This window comes from Hemitrygon akajei, chromosome 1 (assembly GCF_048418815.1).
Source record: "Hemitrygon akajei chromosome 1, sHemAka1.3, whole genome shotgun sequence".
Classification (NCBI taxonomy): domain Eukaryota; kingdom Metazoa; phylum Chordata; class Chondrichthyes; order Myliobatiformes; family Dasyatidae; genus Hemitrygon; species Hemitrygon akajei.
In genome coordinates this window covers 88,093,157-88,116,154 of record NC_133124.1, presented here as the reverse complement: position 1 = coordinate 88,116,154, position 22,998 = coordinate 88,093,157, and the positions used below count along the sequence as shown (strand labels likewise).

General features: G+C 44.9%; 1 protein-coding gene across 14 annotated transcripts in view; it reads left to right on the top strand.

The window, feature by feature from the left end:
• Window positions 1-22,998, top strand: part of LOC140728571 (receptor-type tyrosine-protein phosphatase mu-like) — a 994,862-nt gene that overhangs the window by 591,943 nt on the left and 379,921 nt on the right. For all 14 annotated transcript variants that reach the window (XM_073047511.1, XM_073047621.1, XM_073047608.1 and 11 more), the window contains exon 8: window positions 4,266-4,574. In XM_073047511.1, the coding sequence (XP_072903612.1) occupies window positions 4,266-4,574 (309 nt within the window). The remainder of the gene's footprint in view (window positions 1-4,265; window positions 4,575-22,998) is intronic.

Here is a 22,998-nt window from a genome sequence, read left to right as displayed (position 1 = left end):
GCCTTAGGACTCTCTGACCACTGTCTGATCTACCTCATCCCAGCCTATAGGCAGCGACTTAAATCTGCTAAGCCTGTGGTGAGGACAGTGAAGAAATGGACCAGTGAGGCGAAACAGCAACTTCAGGACTGTTTTGACACCACTGACTGGGGTGTCTTTGAAGCTGCAGCCACCAATATACATGAACTGACAGATACTGTGACATCCTACATCAGTTTTTGTGAGGATGCATGTGTACCCACAAAAACTTTCCGGACCTTCGCCAACAATAAGCCATGGTTTACCCCCAAACTCAGACATCTTCGCCAAGCTAAGGAGGATGCCCACAGGAGTGGGAATAGGGCCCTGTACAGGCTGGCCAGAAATGCACTGACCAGAGAAATCAGAGTGGCCAAGCGGTTCTACTCCGAAAAGTTGAGGAACAATTTCTCAGCTAACGACTCATTGTTGGTGTGGAGAGGCCTGCAGGAGGTCACTGGCTACAGGAGACGCCCTGCCCCCCCTGCTGAGGTTAACAAAGCTTTGGCTGATGACCTTAATACCTTTTACTGTAGATTTGAGAGGGTCCATCTTACACCTGTCCCTCCCCCCTCTTCGGTCTCTCTTCCTGCCTTCCCTCGACCATCACTCACTGGCACTCATTCCCCAATCACTGCAATCACCTCCCCACCATCTCTGCCAGCCCCCCTGGATCACAGCTTAGAATCAGCGAAGGAGAAGTATGTCGACCGTTCCAGCGACTTAAGACCCGAAAATCTCCAGGCCCAGATGGGGTCTCCCCCTCCTGTCTACGAGCCTGTGCTGATCAGCTGGCTCCCATCTTCACTCAGCTCTTTAACAGATCTCTGGAGCTGAGTGAGGTTCCAACTTGCTTCAAGCGCTCTACCATCATCCCGATCCCCAAGAAACCCACCATCACAGGACTGAACGACTACAGACCTGTCGCACTGACATCTGTAGTCATGAAATCCTTTGAACGCTTGGTGTTGAACCACCTGAAGACCCTCACCAGCAGCCTGCTGGATCCCCTGCAGTTTGCCTACCGGGCAAATAGGTCAGTAGACGATGCAGTCAACCTGGGACTGCACTATATCCTGCAACATCTGGATTGTCCTGGGACCTATGCTCGGATGCTGTTTGTGGATTTCAGTTCGGCGTTTAACACCATCGTCCCTCATACCCTCTGCTCCAAATTGTCTCACCTTACTGTGCCACCTGACCTCTGTGATTGGATTTACAGCTTCCTGACCAACAGAAGTCAGCAGGTAAGGATGGGACAGGTCACCTCAGATATTCGAATCACCAACACTGGCGCCCCCCAGGGGTGTGTCCTCTCTCCACTGCTGTTCTCCCTCTACACCAATGACTGCACCTCCTCCAACCCCTATGTGAAGCTTTTGAAGTTTGCAGACGACACTACCGTCATCGGACTCATCCAGAATAGCGATGAGTCTGCATATCGACAGCAGGTGGACCAACTGGCGCTCTGGTGCAGTCGGAACAATCTGGAGCTGAACACGCTCAAGACAAAGGAGATGATAGTGGATTTCAGGAGACATCCCCCCGCTATGTCTCCCCTCACAGTCCTCAGCAGCCCTGTGTCCACCGTGGAGAACTTCAGGTTCCTGGGAACCACCATCTCTCAGGATCTGAAGTGGGAGCAGAACATCAGCTCCATCCTGAAGAAGGCCCAGCAGCGGATGTATTTCCTGCGGCTCTTGAGGAAATATGGTCTGCCTCAGGAATTGCTGCTGCAGTTCTACTCTGCAGTCATTGAGTCTGTCCCGTGCACCTCCATCATTGTGTGGTTTGGAGCCGCCACCAAGCAGGATAGAATCAGACTACAGCGCACAGTGAGGACTGCCGAGCGCATCATTGGAGCCTCCCTGCCCTCTATTGTGGACCTGTACTCTTCCAGATTGAAGAAGAGGGCGGGGAACATCATAAAGGACTCCTCCCATCCTGTGCACTGACTGTTTGATCTGCTTCCGTCTGGTAGGCGCTTCAGATCCCTCCAGACTAAGACTAATAGGCATTGGAGAAGTTTTTTCCCTACTGCGGTCACTTTGCTGAACAGTTAACTGCCAGTTAACTGTCGGCTAACTATTACTTGGATTGCACTACCTGTATGTATAATCTATATTTTCATTTATATTTATCATTATTATTGTTATGAGCAGAGAGACAACATCTGCCGGAAGTAAATTCCTTGTATGTGCATAGGTACTTGGCGATTAAAGTCTGATTCTGATTCTGATTCTGATATACCGGCTGGGTAGCCTCCAACCTGATGGCATGAACATTGACTTCTCTGACTTCCATTAATGCCCCTCCTCCCCTTCTTACCCCATCCCTGACATATTTAGTTGTTTGCCAGTTCTCCATCTCCCTTTGGTGCTCCCCCCACCCTCTTTCTCCCGAGGCCTCCCGTCCCATGATCCTTTCCCTTCTCCAGCTCTGTATCACTTTCGCCAATCACCTTTCCAGCTCTTAGCTTCATCCCACCCCCTCCAGTCTTCTCCTATCATTTTGCATTTCCCCCTCCCCCCTCTAAATTCAAATCTCTTACTATCTTTCCTTTCAGTTAGTCCTGACGAAAGGTCTCGGCCCGAAACGTCGACAGCGCTTCTCCCTATAGATGCTGCCTGGCCTGCTGTGTTCCACCAGCATTTTGTGTGTGTTGTTGTTTGAATTTCCAGCATCTGCAGATTTCCTCGAGGTTGAATGATGTTTGGTTGATTGGACATTCTGTTACAATTCACTTTGTGGGCACCCTGATTGCTAGTCTAATGAGCTCCCAGTAAAGAATAACGTTGTATATCATTAGTGAGGAAGTGGAATGGAGAAAATGTGATGGGAGGCAGTCACCAGGGCAAATTGTCTTGTGGATTCACAATAAAATATACACAATTTGGATTTGAGTTTGTTTGTAGTGATAACTTTTATTGATGAACCTAGAACATATTAAAAATAAGTTTTACCCATTTTACATGCTTACCCCTTTCTTCTGTAATACTGAGGAAGTGCATCTTTCCAGACACTATTCCCTTAGTTCTCAACAGTCTCTTCCCCTGAAGATAAAGTCTTCATTCTGAAGGTTTGCCTGATCTAGTGCGTTTGTAGTTCTGTGCCTCACACGACATCAGAAGGGTTGCAGTTGATATTGGGAGTCAGAAGATAGTCATGGAAGCATACAGCACTGAAACAGGCCTTTAGGTGCAACTGGTCCATGCCGAGTGAGCTGCTGACTTAACCAGTCCTTTCTGCCTCTATTTAGCCCACATTTGCCTCAACCTCTCCTATCCACATACATTTCCTTTTCACGTGTACTGTTAATTTACCTGCCTCAACCACTTCCTCTGCTCAGTTGCATAAACTCAAGAGATTCTGCTAATGCTGTAAACCTTGAGCAACACACGTACGCACAAAGTGCTGGAGGAACTCAACAAATCAGGTAGCGTCTATGGAGGAGAGTAAACAGTTGATGAAGGCTGAGACCCTTCACTGGGACTGGAAAAAAAGGGGGCAGAAACCAGAATAAGAAGGCTTGATGGTCCATTTCCCTCCACAGATGCTGCCTGACCTGTTGATTATTGCTCCAGGTTCCAGCAGCTGCAGACTCTATCAATTAGGAGCCTGGTTTAACCGTTAGGTCAAAGCTACTGATGCTGAACTGCTCACACTGCTGCTCTGCTCGAGACTGGGTAGTTATCACAAAACAGCCACCTGACACTTCCAGGCTGAACAGAAAGAGAAAAGCCAGTAGCAGTCCTAAATTATTTGTGATCAGGTATGCACACACAAAACATGGCAATTAACATTTAATTTTCCCCAGACATGAAAAGAATCAAGGGGTCTGGGATTGGAGCAGGAAAGTGGAGTTCAAGTAGCAGATCAGCCATGTGTTAGTCTAATGGCAGAGCAAGCACAAAGGATCAAATACCCGACCGATGTTTCCATTTCTTAAGCTCTTCACTGCCTTCTTCATAAACACAGCATAAATGAGTGCAAAATGAATTATGATGATGTATTGAGCAACATCAGTCTGAGTATTTAAAGGCTGCCAGATATGGCTTTGATCTTATTGGAGAATATAGTGAATATTCACTTACAAATCAAATGAATGAGTTTATTTGTTGTTTGCCATTGGACATAGTCATAAAGCTGATCCATATTAAAGATTTATGATTTCTTAGCACAGAAAAATTCTTTTTCGATACTGCAGGTTCTGGACTAAAGGTTTATGTTTTCTTTCCTTTCAAAAGATCCCATGCACGGACCTAGGAATGTGGAAGTTATGGAAATCAAGTCGAGACAAATCACAATCCGCTGGGAGCCAGTGGGCTACAATGTGACCCGGTGCCACAGTTTTAACCTCACGGTTCATTACCGGTACGTGGTGGGAGATCAAGAACACGTGGGCGAGGAGGTCTGTCAGGACACTGGGCACTCTCTGCCACAGTACACCCTGCGCGGTCTGTCACCGTACACCAACGTCAGTGTGAAACTGGTCCTGATGAACTCAGAGGGGAGAAAAGAAAGCGAGGAGCTTGTGATCCAGACAGATGAAGATGGTAAGCAATAAACGGTTGAAGCTTGAAGCTTAATTGTGATTGATGACAATGTTCAAAGTACCCTGTATATGCAAGATTCAATTTTGACCTCATTTACCCTGTGGATGTCCTGACTTGATCTAGCCATATTTGATATTAACCTTGCCTCTGGGTAGGTGGCAAAGACAAATTCCTTTAAAACCTTCTCTGAGTATCCAGATTGAACATAGAACACTACAGTCGAGGAAGAGGCCCTTTGGCCCATGATGTCTTTGTCCAACATGACATCAAATTAAATTAATTCCCTCTTCCTGCACATGATCCATGTCCCTACATTACTTACATGCTCATGTGTCTCCCTGAAAACTCTTAAGCATCATCATTGTGTCTCCTTTCATCACTATTCATGGCAGGTTGCTGCAGGTACCTGCCACTTTGTGTGAGTGTAAAAAAAATCTTGCTCTGCACATTCCCTTTAAACTTTTCTCCTGTCACCTTTAACGCTATAACCTCTAGAATATGACAGGGAGCGAGAATCTGACTGCACACCTAATAGAGTGAATTGTGAATACGACTGAGAAATATCATTCTACAAATAATTTCATACTACCATGTAAAATACCTGGGGAACCTAAACACAATTGTTATTTTAACACTGCCTTCCATGGGGAAGTGACTTTTTCCCAATAGGAGAATTAGAAACAAGCAGGGATATAGGAGATTTGTTTTACTAGCTTTGCTTTGTATTCCCTGTGGAAGGTAGAAATCTTTTCTGGTCCTGTTATCAGTATGTGGTTGGAGATTAAGATTTTAAGATACACAACTAAAGGTGCAGTTTCCTTGACTCCTTCACTGTCTCCCCTTCTACTACAAACTCCAGAGCCCCAATGCCATTCGGAGCACAAGTTGGCTAGATTTGGGCTAACTAAATAAAACCACTGCAACACCATAACAGCATAAGAGATAGGAGCAGAATCAGGCTATTCAATCCATCAGGTCTGCTCCACCATTTCATCATGGCGATTGATTTTCACTGTCGACCCCATTCTCCTGCCCTTTCCCTCTAACATTTCACACCCTGACTAATCAACAACTTACCGACATCCATTTTAAATACACTCAATGGCCTGGCCTCTACAGCCACCACTGGCAATGAGGTCCACATATTTACTGCCATCTGGTTGAAGAAATTCCTCCTCATCTCCATTCTAAATGAATGTCAGTCTATTCTGAAGTTGTGCCCTCTGGTCCTAGACTCTCCCACTATAGGAAACATCCTCTCCACATCCACTCTACATCGACTGTATCTAGGCCTTTCAACATTTGATAATTTTCAATGAGATCCCCCCCCCTCATTCTTCTAAACTTTAGCAAGTACAGGCCCAAAGCCATCAAACACTCCTCACATGATAACCATTTCCTGGAACTATTCTCGTGATGCTCCTCTGAACCATCTCCAATGTCAGCACATCCTTTCTTAGAAAATGGGCCCAAAATTGCTCACAATATGCCCAATGAGAACTCATCAGTGTCTTATTAAACCAGAGCATTACATCCTAGTTTTCACATTCCAGTCCTCTCAAAATAAATGCTAACATTGCATTTGCCTTCCTCACCACTGACTTAACCTGAAAATTAACCTTTAGGGAAACCTGCACATGGACTTCCAAGTCCCTTTGCACCTCAGAGTTTTGAATTTTCTGCCCGTTTAGAAAATAGGCTATGCTTTTGATCCTTGTACCAAAGTGTATGACCATAGACTTCCCAGCTCTCTATTCCATCTGCCACTTCTTTGCCCTTTAAAGTCCTTCTGCAGCCTCCCTGCTCCCTCAACATTACCCGCCCCCACACCTGTCTTTGTATTATCCGCAAACTTGGTCACAAAGCATCAGTTCCACTATTGAAATCATTGACATATAATGTAAAAAGAAGTGGTCTGAACACCAACTTCTGGGGAGCATCCCAAGTCACTAGCAGCCAATCAGAAAAGGCTTCTTTTATTCCACTCTTTGCCTCCTGCCAATCAGCCAATTTTCTATCCATGCTAGTATATTTCCTGTAATACCATGGGCTCTTATCTTGCTAAGCAGCTTCATGTGTGGCACTTTATCAAAGGTTTTCGGAAAATCCAGGTACACACAATCCACCAATTCTCCTTTGTCTATCCTGCTTGTTATTTTATCAAATAATTCCAACAGGGAGTCGATTGTTAAGGATGAGTTCTTAGGGTACTTGGAGGCACATGATAAAATAGGCCACGGTCATCCCTAACAATCAACTCCAACGTCTTCCCAACCACTGAGGCCGGGAAACTGGCCTATAATTTCCTTCCTTCTGTCTCTCTCCCTTCTTGTGTCATTTGTCATTTTCCAGTCCTCTGGAACCATGCTAGAATCTAGTGATTCCTGAAAGATCATTACTAATGCCTACCTTGTTCAGAACTCTGAGGAGTAGTCAATCTGGTTCAGGTCTAGCTTCAGACCTTTCAGGTTCCCAAGCACATTCTCCCTAGTACTAGTGATTGCACTCACTTCTGCCCTCTGACAGACACGCTTAAACATCTGGCATACAACTGTGCCTTCCACAGCATTTCTACCTCTCCGGCATCATTTTCCAGTGGACCGATGTATACTCTCATCTCCCTTTTACCCTTTGTAGACCTGAAAACACTTTTGGTATCTTCTTTGGTAGTATTGGCTCGCTTACCTTCATATTTCATCTCTTCCCTCCTAATGCCGTCCCACTAATCTTTGCTCTATTATATATCCTCTCTTTTGCTTTTATTTTGTTCTTATTCCCAAAAAGGACTCATTGACAGTTAAAATCTCTTCTGAGGTTTCAGGTCAAAGAAGCTTGAGCTCAACCACTATTTTGAACTTTTTAAAAGATTTTTGTTGAATATGGACACTGAAGCAGACAAGAGCATTAGAAGTCTTGATTCAGCGCTTCCCAATGTGTGATTCTGTGCATTATGTGTCAGATCCAATAATTGCTGGACATAACATGTTTCATTATGGGGAAAAATGTTCAGTGGTAGAAATGCCTCCACTGCACAACTCATAGATGCTGAAGAAGGTGTAAAGAAGTATTCGTGAGATGAGAACTATAAATTCAAGATGGAAATGTCATCAATTTGTCCTGGCCTAGCCTTATGAACATCATAGTCAAGAAAACACACCAGCACCCCTACTTCCTCAAAAGGCGAAGTGTATTGTGTTGAAACTCCAGAAACTAATCGAAAGAAAAACAAAGGAGCTGAACTAATACTCTACTTAGCTTTTTCTCTTTAGTGAAGCACTCATATATGACATGGTGGCATAATGACATATGCCACTCATGTACTTATTAATGAATTATGTAAACAACAAAGAATGCTTAATCAAATAATGTTTACAATATTACTCAAATATTAAATAAACTACACTCCTCCATGCTTAGCTATAAACTCCAACTCGATATAGAATCAAAGCCTCACTGTTAATCTGTGTGAGATTTCTCTGCAGCAATAAAGGAACATGTGTTGGTTGTCCATCATTTCTGACAATCACGTAAGCTGTGCCGGAGGAGTTTCACAGTGAAAAAGTCATTGCACAGGGGCAGTTCCACTCTCTTGACCTCAAAAATCTTGGTCCAATGCTGTGAAAAATCATCACGACTGGAGACTTCCTTAGCTGCAATGGATATCCATGACACCTTGTCATGCTCTTGACTCTCCATGAAGCATTGCACCACTGTCTTCTTGGCCATTGAATCTTGTAGTTGATCTCATCCACCCAGTCCGTCGGAACTGGATTCACGTGCTAGGGAAGGCATATTCCTGTCCCACCAAGGTTGGAGACTCCCAGCTACCCTCACCTGCTTTAACCTGCCCCTGTCGAGGCAGTGTACTAGAGGGTTGCCATTGTCGTATGCAAACAGTTACTTGGAGCCACAGGTGAGAGCTAGGTGACAGGTGGGGCCCAAAGGTGGATGAGCTGCCCCTGGGCAGAGGACGACAAGCCCACCACCAGAGGTGCTACCCCTGCCCGGACACCCCTCTCTGCAGCAGGAAGGTAACGTGATGTAAAGGCTATGGAGAGCTCACTTCCATCACTCATAACATGTGACATGAGTGCACCTGTACCATAAGGCGAGACTCACAGGCAATCTTCACTGGACAATGTGGATTATACAAGGGGTGATTGATAAGTTTGTGGCCTAAGGTAGAAGGAGTCAATTTTAGAAACCCTAGCACATTTATTTTTCCTACATTTACACACTTAGTTCAGCGGTCGTGGAGCATACGCATCCCTTCTTTGTAGAAGTCGATGTCTTAGACGTCCAGAAGTGGTCCACAGCATGGGGTGATTGATAAGTTTGTGGCCTAAGTTAGAAGGAGATGAGTTATTAACTTCAAACTTCTTGCATTTTCCCTCAAAAAGTTGAACTGCACATGCATGTAACAAGAGCTGTATTAACTCATCTCCTTCTACCTTAGGCCACGAACTTATCAATCACCCCTCATAATGTATGAATACAGCATCTGACATCACCATTGCCTTTGCCTTTTGGAAAGCCACCTCACACTACTTTATCCATTGCCAGATCTTCCTGATCTGTAGAAGTGAGTCCAAGGGATAGAGCACAAAAGCCAGGTTTGGCACAAACCTTTATAGTAATTAACAAATCTGAAAAAGGACTGCAACTGTGACATGTCTTTAGCCTTGAGGCAACCACCACTGCTTGAATTTTCTCAGGACACTTGTGTAATCCTTGTGACCACAGTAAGTGATGCTTGGTTTCAAGAAATTACACTTGTCTCATGCTCTGAGCCCATAATCTTCCAATCATTTTAACACTCTCTTGAGATTTTGGAGAATTTCCTTGTAATTCTCACTGGTAACAATGATGTCATCCAGGTAACACTGAGTACCTGCGCAGCTTTGCAGCACCTACTCCATAACCTTCCATCAGAACTGAAGAGCAGATGCTACTCCAAAAATAAGTGTACGATAGTGATAAAGCTCTTTGTGAGTGTTGATAGTGAGAAACACTCTGAACTCTTCGTCCATCTCCATCTGTAGATAGGCCTTAGCTAAGTCCACTTTGCTGAAGTGTTTCCCTCCAGAAAGGTTTGCAAAGATATTCTTTAACTTGGAAACAAGATATTGATCTACTTTCTGTACTGGTTTGATGGTGATCTTTAAATCTTGGTTATGAGGAAAACTGGTGTTGCCAGTGGGCTCCACGCAACCTTGAAAATAATCCATGCAATCGAGCTCACTAACTACTTTATCACAGAAGGTATAAGAAACCAGATGAGCTTTGTAACACTTGGGTGTTGCATTTTCATTTATACCACTCTTTTAGCCTTGATTTGTTTGAGTTTTCCAATGCTCTGATATCATCCAGTACCTTTCTCTAATTCGCATCTAGTTGGCTCTGTTGCAGGGGATGTGGTATGCCATGGTGTAGGGATCTCCAATGAAGTTATGGCTGTCTCAGCCAATCACATCCCACAATACAGGCCCTCCTGTTCTTAACCACATATATGCTTAGTGTGCTTTTTGATTATTGTATTTCACTGTTACGAATGTCATTCCCACAGGAGTTATCTTTTCACCAGTTTAAGTTCCTAGTTGGAAATCTGCAGGCTTCAGTTCAGTTTCTTTGAAATGCCTTTCAAACTCATTTTGTAGAATGACTGAAACAAGGAAGCCAGTGTTCAATTCCATTTTAATTCATTTGCCATTAACTTCTGGTGTAAGCCATATTGCTTGTCTCTTGTTAGTTTTCACATTGTAAATCCCAAGACTACTCAGTCCCGTGTCATTCTCATCATTATCAGATTTTTTATCAACATCATGCAGATTAGTGCTCTTTTTGAAACTGCAACTTGACTTTTTAATCTTTTTCTCTTCCCAATGCAGTCTATTTATTTTTGTCTGCCCCACATGTCTTTGTATGTGTCTTACTTTGTTGCATAGTTTGCAAGTTGTGCATTTTAAACCTGCATTGGTCTGGTGTATGTGAGCTCCTGCCATAATGGTAACACAATTTGTTTGACTGGGTTGGTTTCTGTTTAGATGTTGCAATTTTGTTCATGCTTACTTACATTCCTGACTGCAACTCAATTATATCTCTATCTGCTGTTTCCATTGATACAACTATTTGACTTGCTCTTTTAAATATAGCTTGTGCTTCAGTTAGGAGCTGTTTCTGAATGCTTTCTTGTAAGATTTCACAAACTAAATAATCTCTCAGTGAACTGGAAATTCTCAGACAATCTCGTCAATTCAGCCACATTTGCTAAAATGGACTCCCCTTCCATTTATGAACCCCAAAGCATTCTGCAATGAGCAATAATTTTGGTTGTAAATGTTCCTGCATTACATTCTCGATATCTTCAAAGTTCGGTTGGTTTAGTTGAAGCAGTTAAACTCGTAAGCAAACTGTATGCTTTTCCAACAACTGCACGCAGGAACACTGGCACTCTCTTTTCATCGGTTATTTCATTTGCATCAAAATACTGTTCAATTATACATCATCCAGTTCTCTGTTGTGAAATCAAATGCGTCAGTCTTTCCGATGTTGCCAGACATTTCTGTTTATTTACTATTATCACCATGACACAGTACTCACTATTATTATCACCATGACACAGTACTCACTATTATTATCATCATCACACCATACTCACTATTATTATCTCCATCACACAGTACTCGCTATTATCATCATCACACAGTACTCACTATCATTATCATTACCACACAGTACTCACTATCATTATCATTACCACACAGTACTCACTATTATTATCATCGTCACATGGTACTCACTATATATAGACCCCTGGCCATACTTGCTGCTTGTTAATTTTGTCCATTTCCTGTTAAAAACTTGAACATCCCTCTCCACTTCTGAAGGAAAACAGGTAGGTAGTCATCTCAGGCACATTTTAAAACATCCTCATTGCCACTGTTATCTTTTGTAATTCTTGAAACTAATGGAAAGAAAAACACAGGAGCTGGATAATGGCCTACTTAGCTTTTTCTTTAGTGAGGCACTCACATATGATGTGGTGGCATAATAACATATGCCATTTACGTATTTCTTGAGTATAACCTGTAATAAATTATGTAAACAACGAAGAATTCTTCATCAGACAATATTTACAATATTACTAAAATATTTAATACATTACACTAAGGAGATTTAGAATTTTCCGAATGACTTGGACCAATTTTTACAGATGTACAGTGCCGCAAACCACCCTATGGGGATGCATCACAGCTTGCTCTGCCCAAAACCTTTAGAAACTGCAGTGAGCTGTGCATGTATCCACCCCTCTGCTGGCTGTGTTTACCCTTCCCAGTGCCTTTGGAAATCAGACAACCCCTCCCATCTAGGTCATTCTCTCCTCACCCTTCTTCCACTGGCCAGAAGATACCAAAGCTTGTAAGCACATACTGTACTACCAAGCACAAGATTCTGCTTCTAGCCTGCTGTTATGAATGCACCTCTCATGCATCAAATAAGGATGCAGTTTTGATCTCCTATTCTACCTTGTGGTGACCCTTGCATTTTATTCCCTGCACTGTACTTTCTCTGTAGCTACAACCCAATCTTTGCTAATTTTGTTTTCTTTTTACTACTTCAGTGTAATTCAATACGGCATGATCTCTGTCTGGGAGGCACACAAACTAAGGCTTTCTACTGTACTGTATCTCAGTAAATATGACAATAATAAACCAATACTGATACCTATAGCTGGTAGATACAGCAGCAATGCTATATGAATGTTCAAGCTTGTGAATGGACTGTTGATGTAGTGGATGGCAGGGGTGCGTGTTTCTCTTCACTGTCTGGCAGTAATCTGATGGAGGGGATCAGGGCCTGTGTAGAGTGCTAAAGCAGGAACGACTGTAATCGCAGTATTATTGACTTTGTGAGATTAGCGCTAGGGCAATGAAGCTGAAAACCAACCTCATGCTCAAATACCGATTGGATTTGATTCATTCTCCACAAATTGGCTCCTAGGCATGAGATAAACAACCCAGAACCTCAAATAACAGTCCAGGATTAGAAATGCATCTCTCCATATTTATAACACACCAATAATTCTGTGTATGTATGTAGGATGTATAATATGACTCTCACTGACACTTTTATGAAATGCACAGACATATTCATACATAAATGCATTCAGTATACAGTTGGTTAGTGGTTCGTTTATCTTGAGAACTTTTTCACAGGAACACAGTAAACTTCAATACAACAGTCAGACAGAGCAATCAGATCTGACACTTCCTCCACTATCATCAACAATACAAAATGACAAAAGTTTTAAAAAATGCAGATGCTGGAAATTTGGAATAAAAACTGAAAATGCTAGAAACACTCTAAGTTAGGCAGCATATGAACCAGGACTAGTGTACCAGGTTGAAAGCCCTTCACTTGCTCTGATTCTTCCTGACCTGTTTCCAATATGCTCAGCTTGTATTTACATAGTGTGGTTCACATCATCTGAGCACCACACTAAAAGCTGGAGGATCTCAGAGGGTCAGACATCATCTATGGGGACAAATTGACAGTAACATTTCAGGTTGAGTTCTTTCATCTAGACTGGCTCTGAGTTTGTCCAGCTTTTTGTGTGTGGCTCCAAGTTCCAGTAAATGCAGTCTCTTGTGCCTCTTTACAACTTCTGATGCAGTGTAGAAAATAAGAATGTGATAATAACAAGTCAAACTACTTCAAATTATTGACAGAGGAATAAGTATCAGTTAAAATGCTGTAAGTATTCCTCTGCTTTGATATAGTCTCCTGGAATTTGTTTTGAATACTTATGAGACCAATTGGGTTCTTGGTTTAACACTGCATTGCAAGATGACACTTCTGACAATGCCGTAAACGCTCCACTCTGATATTTGGAGCTGTGTACATACATCTACTGGTGCTTCTGGACACATCATCAGTGATGTTCCTGGAATCATCGGGTGTTTCGGGTCTTTCAACATCATACACCCTCCTCCAGGTGACCCAGCTGGGTCTGATCAGACTTCAGTTTATGTCCGGATGGCTAGCTACACATGACTCCATGGCTCCCCTCTCTTGAGCCACAGCCATCTTGAGGCCCTCTCTGCTACATTGGTGGTACTATGGATGGCTCTCCTCTTCCTCTCTCCCTCGATGCCCAAATTGCTGAAGGCTCTGGCTAAGGAATGGGTTGCGAATCCCCTACAACAAACCTCCACTGGGAGACACCTCGCTCTCCATCCAGCCTGCTGGCAGTTGCTGACCAGTCCTGCGTACTTGGAGAGCTTCCTTTCAAAGCTTCTCTTCCAAGCGATCTCCCCATGGGACTTTCAGCTCCAGCAGCGCCACTTGCTTGGTAGACTCAGACACAAGGACAATGTCTGGTCGCAGGGTGGTGGCTGCAATATGGTTGGGGAACTTCAGCTGCCTTTCGAGGTCCACCAACAGCTGCCAGTCCCTTGCAGAGGTCAGGAGAAATACTTGCAATATTCTTAGTCTGAGGCAAGAGCAATACCAATTGAGGAGTGGCTGGTAGCTCAGGGGCATTAGTGTTCCCATCACAGCCTGGTATGAAACACTAACCCTAGGAATGGAAAAGCATGCAAAGAACAGTGGATACTGCCCAATCAATCACAGGTAAAGCCCTCCGCACCGTGGCAGCGAACCAGGCCCTAATGGACAGGACCTCCACCATTGGTTCCGCCGTGAGGAACAACAGGGATTGGTAACCATGAAGCACTTCGAAGGGTGATAGAGGAGGTATGTGGATTGTGGGACATCTTGGCCCAAAGCAGATACTTCTTCCTGTGGAAAGGTTAGAGACAGTGAAGCATTGCAGAAACAACTGCACTTGCTGATTGCCGCTTTCTGACTATTCATTGGATGATAGCCAGAGGACAAACTCAGTTAAGTGTGGAGAAGAGAGCAGAAGGATCGCCAGAAGTGGGGGATGAATTGTGGGCACCTGTCCAACGCAGTGTCCTGAAGTATGCCGTGGAGGCGAACTATACATTGGAGAATCAGGTCTGCCGTCTCGGTGGCTGATGGATGTTTGGGGAAAGCAATAAAGTGGGCCAGCTTGGAGAAGCAGTCCACCACACTCAGGATGACCATAGCTCTAACGGTGGGCAGCAAACCCATGATAAAATCCATGACTACATGGGACCACTGGCCTCAAGAGACTGACCAGGGCCACAGGAGGAATTGGACTGAGCACATTCAAGGCAGGCTGTGATGAATTGATGTACATCTGTGATTATAGTGGGTCACCAGAACCAGGGTCACAAAAACTCCAGAGTCCATAGTGCACCTGGATGGCCAGAGTGGGCCCACTGGAGTGCCTCACAGTGCATGGCCACCGGCTCATACCTATGGTTGTCAGGTGTGTCGGCTGGAGCAGGCTTGTGTTGTAGGGCCTGGCAGATCTGGTTCTCGACATCCCAGATGATCAGGGTGGAGAATCTAGGAGGATGTAATGAAAGGTTGAGGGTTGATCTCCATTTCAGCTGGGTCAAACTGTTGTGACAGGGCGTCTGCCTTGGTGTTCTTGGAGCTGGGGCCATAGGAGATGGTGACGTTGAAATGCTTGAAGAAGAGGGCCCAGCAAGCCCGAGGTGGGTTGACCTGGCAGGTCTGTGTAACTGGCGAGAGGTTCTGGTGGTCAGTCCAGATCAGGAAGGGGGTCAGTGTCTCCATTCCTCCAAGGCTATTTGATAGTGACTAGCTCCAGACCCCTACTCCATAATGGAAAAGTATGGAATTGAACTTGCACTAGACGGTGGCAGAGGGATGTGTTTTCCCATCTGGTCCTCACTGGGAGAGAACAGTCGCGGCACCCGCATCCGATGCATCCACCTCAACCACAAAATGTCTGGAGGGGTTCAGATGGCAAAGAATGGGAGCAGTGGTGAAGTCCCTCTTGAGCTCCACAAAAGAGTGGTACGTGGCTGCAGACCAGGATATCCATGAGGTAGGTGACTTAATCAGGGAGGTGAGAAGAGCAGCGATTTGGCTGTAGTTTCTGATTAACCAGCAGCAGAAGCTGTAGAAGTTCAAGAAGCGTTGTAGATATTTGAGGGATGTCAGTCGGAGCCATTCAACAATACCATGTATGTTCACCGGGTCCGTGGCTATGCCTTGGGGTGAAAAGGTGTAGGCCAGGAAGGAAATTACTGAGGTGTGGAACTGACATTTTTCATTCAGGCAGTACAATTGGTTTGAGGAGACAGCGAAGGACTGATTGGATGTGACGGATGTGATCTTGCGGGTCTTTGGAGAAGATGAGGATGTTGTCAAGGTAGATAAATGCATACTGTGTAGCATGTCTCAGAAGATCTCATTGATGAAGGCTTGAAAATGGCTGGACTGTTGAAAAGTCCAAAAGTCAGTGAGGCCAGTGGGTGTGATGAACATCATCTTCCACTCATCTCTCTGGCAGATGTGAATCAGGTTGCACATGCTCTGTAGATCCAGTTTGGTGAGTACCTGAGCCTGGTGGAGTGCTTTGAATACACTGTCCATCAAGGACATTTCTTAGTCGTGATTTTGTTGAGTCCATGGTAGTCAATGTAGCGATGAGGACACTCATTTTTCTTCTTGACAAAGAGGAATCCTGCGCTGACTGGGGACTGGGATGGTCAAATGAACCATGTTGTAACACTTCAGCAATGCAGTTATTCATGACTTGGGTCTCAAGGGAGGAGAGGGATAACAGACAACCTCAAGGAGAGGTGATGCCCTGGAGGAGGTCGATTATGCAGTGGTGTTGGATTCCCTTTTATGAAAGCAATGGCTAAGTTGTGGTATTCCAGTAGGAGTTTGGTAAGGTAGAAAGCTTCCAGTCTCCATAGATTTACAGGAAAAGTCAACTGAGGGTCCAGCCGGTGGGTCCCGTACTCAGCAGTGAACTGGATGACTAGGTGAAGTAAGGGTCATGAGTAGTGAGCCATGAGTAAACCAAGATGAGAGAAATGCTGGGTGAGTCAATGAGCAGGAATTGGGTGGACTCGTGTTGCTCACTGGTGCTCGTGTACTGGCCAGGAGCTCACTCTGACCATCCCAGATGCTAAAGGCATCTGTCAATGGTCAAGATGCAAAAGGAGTGAGAGGTAGACTCGGTGGAGAGTCTAAGCTGCACACACCCACAGAATCCAGCCCAGAAAGTTACCTGCAGTGCCAAAATCCTCCAGAACCTCCTGTGTGTGTAGAGCTGTCAGGGTGTGGAGGAATACAGAGAGAGAGTTGGGCCATGAGGCTGAGAGGCCGTGCTGGTAATAGGCCAGCAACACTTCTGCATTGCAGCCGTAGTCTGCTGTGACAATCCTGATTCCACGGTGTAATCCATCACCAAGCACAATCCTTGATGCAGGCAAAGTATCTGTTCTGATGCCCCCCCCCCCCTCCACTTCCACTTCAGATGATCAAAAACCTGGCATGTTCCAGTGGTAAACTCCTCATATTTAGTGCACATGGTGGTTTCACTGTCCCAATGAGCAGAGGCACAGGTCAGAGCTGTCCCTCCCCACCCTCAGTCAAGAGAAAGATGACCAAGGCAATCTTGGCTCAGTCCACAGAATACAGAGATGGCTGGAGCTCAAAGTGTAAGACACACTGGGACAGCAAGTTGCAGCACTGGGTTGGGAATCTGTTGAAGCTTTTGGTGTTCAGAATCGGGGGCTCAAAAGGAGGACTGTTGTGGGGTTGCTGTATCGAGACGGAGAGTTGGAAGAGAGTGGCGAGCAGATGGTCAGTGGCTTCCTGCTGCTTCTGGATCGTGTGGTCATGTCAACGGAGGGCTTCCTTGAGGCGAGCAAACTCTAATGGGTCAATCAATCGTTCACACATCCTGTCAGGAAATAGACAATAGACAATAGGTGCAGAAGTAGACCATTCGGCCCTTCGAGCCTGCACCGCCATTTTGAGATCATGGCTGATCAATACCTATCAATACCCGGTTCCTGCCTTGTCCCCATATCCCTTGATTCCCCTATCCATAAGATACCTATCTAGCTCCTTCTTGAAAGCATCCAGAGAATTGGCCTCCACTACCTTCCAAGGCAGTGCATTCCAGACCCCCACAACTCTCTGGGAGAAGAAGTTTTTCCTTAACTCTGTCCTAAATGACCTACCCCTTATTCTCAAACCATGCCCTCTGGTACTGGACTCTCCCGGTATCTGGAACATATTTCCTGCCTCTATCTTGTCCAATCCCTTAATAATCTTATATGTTTCAATCAGATCCCCTCTCAATCTCCTTAATTCCAGCGTGTACAAGCCCAGTCTCTCTAACCTCTCTGCGTAAGACAGTCCAGACATCCCAGGAATTAACCTCGTGAATCTACGCTGCACTTCCTCTACAGCCAGGATGTCCTTCCTTAACCCTGGAGACCAAAACTGTACACAATACTCCAGGTGTGGTCTCACCAGGGCTCTGTACAAATGCAAGAGGATTTCCTTGCTCTTGTACTCAATTCCCTTTGAAATAAAGGCCAACATTCCATTAGCCTTCTTCACTGCCTGCTGCACTTGCTCATTCACCTTCAGTGACTGATGAACAAGGACTCCGAGATCTCTTTGTATTACTCCCTTACCCAACCCTACACCGTTCAGATAGTAATCTGCCTTCCTGTTCGTACTCCCAAAGTGGATAACCTCACACTTATTCACATTAAACGCCATCTGCCAAGTATCTGCCCACTCACCCAGCCTATCCAAGTCACCCTGAATTCTCCTAACATCCTCATCACATGTCACACTGCCACCCAGCTTAGTATCATCAGCAAATTTGCTGATGTTATTTTCTATGCCTTCACCCAAATCGTTAACGTAAATTGTAAATAGCTGTGGTCCCAATACCGAGCCCTGCGGCACCCCACTAGTCACCACCTGCCATTCCGAGAAACACCCATTCACCGCTACCCTTTGCTTTCTATCTGCCCACCAGTTTTCTATCCATGTCAATGCCTTCCCCCCGATGCCCTGAGCTTTGATTTTACCCACCAATCTTCTATGTGGGACCTTATCAAATGCCTTCTGAAAATCGAGGTACACTACATCCACTGGATCTCCCCCGTCTAACTTCCTGGTTACATCCTCGAAAAACTCCAACAGATTAGTCAAGCATGATTTACCCTTGGTAAATCCATGCTGGCTCGGCCCAATCCTATCACTGCTATCTAGATATGCCACTATTTCATCCTTAATAATGGACTCTAGCATCTTTCCCACCACTGATGTCAGGCTGACAGGTCGATAGTTCTCTGTTTTCTCCCTCCCTCCTTTCTTAAAAAGTGGGATAACATTAGGCATTCTCCAATCCTCAGGAACTGATTCTGAATCTAAGGAACATTGGAAAATGATTACCAATGCATCCGCAATTTCCAGGGCCACCTTCTTTAGTACCCTAGGGTGCAGACCATCTGGACCTGGGGATTTGTCAGCCTTCAGTCCCATCAGTCTTCTCATCACCGTTTCCTTCCGAATGTCAATCTGTTTCATTTCCTCTGTTACCCTATGTCCTTGGCCCATCCATACATCTGGGAGATTGCTTGTGTCTTCCTTAGTGAAAACAGATCTAAAGTACTCATTAAATTCTTCTGCCATTTCTCTGTTTCCCATAACAATTTCACCCAATTCATTCTTCAAGGGCCCAACATTGTTCTTAACTATCTTCTTTCTCTTCACATACCTAAAAAAGCTTTTGCTATCCTTTATATTCCTGGTTAGCTTGCGTTTGTACCTCATTTTTTCTCCCCGTATTGCCTTTTTAGTTAAGTTCTGTTGTTCCTTAAAAATTTCCCAATCATCTGTCCTCCCACTCACCTTAGCACTGTCATACTTCCTTTTTTTTAATGCTATGCAATCTCTGACTTCCTTTGTCATCCACTGTGGCCCCTTTCCCCCCTTTGAATCCTTTCTTCTCCGGGGGATGAACTGATTTTGCACCTTGTGCATTATTCCCAAGAATACCTGCCATTGCTGTTCCACTGTCTTTTCTGCTAGGATATCCGTCCAGTTAACTTTGGCCAGCTCCTCCCTCATGGCTCCATAGTCTCCTTTGTTCAACTGCAACACTGACACCTCCGAGCTGCCCTTATCCTTCTCAAATTGCAGATAAAAACTTATCATATTATGATCACTACCCCCTAACGGCTCCTTTACTTCAAGATCGCTTATCAAATCCTGTTCATTACATAACACTAAATCCAGAATAGCCTTGTCCCTGGTCGGCTCTCGTACAAGCTGTTCCAAGAATGCATCCCTTAGGCACTCTACAAACTCCCTATCCTGGGGTCCAGCACCAACCTGATTCTCCCAGTTCAACTGCATGTTGAAATCCCCCATAACTACTGCGACATTACCTTTGTCACATGCCAATGTTAACTCCCTATTCAACTTGCACCCAATATCCATGCTACTGTTTGGTGGCCTGTAGACAACACCCATTAGGGTCCTTTTGCCCTTACTGTTCCTCAGTTCTATCCACACAGACTCCACTTCTCCTGATCCTATGTCCCCCCTTGCAAAGGACTGAATCTCATTCCTCACCAACAGGGCCACCCCACCCCCTCTGCCCATATTTCTGTCCCTACGATAGCACGTATACCCTTGTATATTCATTTCCCAGGTCTGATCCCCCTGCAGCCATGTCTCCGTTATCCCAACAACATCATAGTTACCCATTCGCACCTGAGCTTCAAGCTCATCCGCCTTATTTCTGACACTTCGTGCATTCAGATATAGAATTTTTAGCCCATTTCTCCTCTCTGTGTTTGAATCTCTGCCTATTGTGCTTAACCCAGCTCCCCGAACTCCCATCGGGCTATACGCCCCTAGAATTTTGTTGTCCTTTCTAAATTTACCTATTCCTTCTGCACATTTAACTCCATGTTCCGTCAGACCATCCCTCTGTACATGTGTCCTCCTTATCACTTGTTCCGCCTCTCCTTTCTCTACTACACACTTAATATTCTGAAACCGTGTGGTCCCCACCTGTCCTTTATTCTTCATCTCGCTATCCTCTCTCTCATTCTGGATCCCCGCCCCCTGCAAATTTAGTTTAAACCCCCCCAAGAAGCACTAGCAAACTTCCCTGCAAGAATGTTAGTACCGCTCCAGTTCAGGTGTAAACCGTCCCTTCGGAACAGATCCCACCTTCCCTGGAACAAAGCCCAATTATCTAAAAACCTGAAGCCCTCCCTCCTGCACCATCCTCTCAGCCATGTATTAATCTGTATAATCTTTCTGTTCCTTGCCTCACTCGCACGTGGCACAGGTAGAAATCCTGAGATTGTTACCCTGGATGTCCTGCTCTTCAGCTTCGCACTTAACTCCCTGAACTCCCTACGCAGGACCCCCTCACTCATCCTACCCACATCATTGGTCCCTACATGGACCACAACATCTGGATTCTTGCCCTCCCTCTCGAGAATAACCTGCACCCGATCTGAGATGTCTCGGACCCCGGCACCAGGGAAGCAACATACCATCCGAGACTCCCGATCTTCCCCACAAAATCTCCTATCCGCCCCCCTGACTATAGAATCCCCTATCACTACCGCTCTCTTCTCTTCCCTCCTCCCCTTCCTAGTCGCGGGTCCAACCTCAGTGCCAGAGACAGGACCACTGCAGCTTGTTCCTGGTAGGTCATCCCCACCAACAGTATCCAAAACGGTATTTTTGATGGGAACAGCCACAGGGGTGCTCTTCTCTCTCTGTCTGCTCCCCCTGCCTCTCTTGACTGTCACCCATTTGCCTACCTCCTGTCTTTTCGGTGTGACTGCCTCCCGATAACTCTTATCTATCTCTGCCTCTGCCTCCCGAATGATCCATAGTTCATCCAGCTCCTGCTCCAATTCCCTAACTCAGTCTGATAGGAGCTGCAGCTGGATGCACCTATTGCAGGTGTAGTCATCAGGGACAACTGTGTTGACCCTGACCTCCCACATACTGCATACGGAGCACACCACTGCTCTAACTGTCTCCCCCATTACCTGATCTCAGATTAGTCAGAATAAATGAAATGTAGAGGAAGCTTGACCCAAACTCAGAGCGGTGGAGAATATTGAACAGAGAGCAATTACTTTAATAATAAACTACAAGATAACAAGCCATGAGGGGCTACAAAACAAGAGAAAACAGATACTGAACATGACAAGGCAACAAGGTAACTGAGGGCTAGAGCAACTGCTTGAGGCTGGCTGGTTTGTATGAGTGAACAAGGATTGAGCATGAAATCTGGGGCTGCAGGTGATAAAGTTGGTGATGAGTGGCAGGTGACTCCTGTTACCTAGGAGAAGCCTACATGTGCAGGCCTGGCAGGTCCAGACTGTGGGCCTGAGAAAGAATTGGGCTTGAGAGTCCCAGAGTTCAGGAACATGGTTCAAAATGCAGCTGAACTGAGACTGAGAGTGCTTTAATATTTCCTGCTCCCTTTAAGCTCACCAGATTTATTTGAAAATTTATTACTCAGCTGTGTAACATGTAATGGAAGAGAAATAAATAATGTTTGAGTAATAATGGAGCAACTTCCCACAGTTTAGAAAGCCTGCTGGCCCTGCACTAGCAAGGGCTCTTGACTATTAGATTTTGGCAAACGTAGATAAGGGAAAGGGTAGGCAATTTATAGAAGGATTAAGCTGTGGTTAGCAGCAGGGAAGCATATATCAATGTGAAGCAGTACCTTTGGGAATGGAAGAATAAAAGAAAAACAATGAAACTAAATAGCAAACACAGAAGTCTGTGTGATTGTGAAGTGCAAATAGGCACTGGCAATGTAAATGATCTTTGGTTGCCATTGCTAAATAGCTGCAAAACCCTGCACTGTAGTCACCTCTCATCTTTAGGTCTAGTTGATTTCAATGGAGCACATGAGCACATTAAGCAGCATTTATGCCAGTTTTCATGTCTTGTATATTAGTGATGGTTTGGGAGGTAAACCGAAATGTGATTTTGGAACATGTCCCTTGGCTGGTGCATGTTTTCAAAATCTTTTTTTTAACTTCAGTGGAGACTGTTTCCAGCCAGATTCTCTCAGGCTATGATATTGAAGCACAGACATGTTAGAGCAGCAGTGCACTCCACTAGAGACTGCCTACAAACCTGTTTCTAATAACCATCTGCTTGTTATTAGCTTCACTGACCGCTGGCAGTGGGGCTTTCCTGTCTGTTCCAATGCCACGGGTTCAATTCCACAGCACCTGTTCTATTTGTAATTTTTTAATTCCAACAAACATCACTCCTGTAACTTCTAACTAATGATTCCAAATCCCATTCTCATCGGAATTCTGGGAAAATGCTGAGGTGTACACTAAATAACAACATTCAAAAAGGAGATGGACATATGCTTGGAAAAACAAAGATATTGCAGGGATGTGGGGAAAGAACAGCAGTGGGCTGAATTAAACTTTTTTTTCAGAGACCTAGTGTA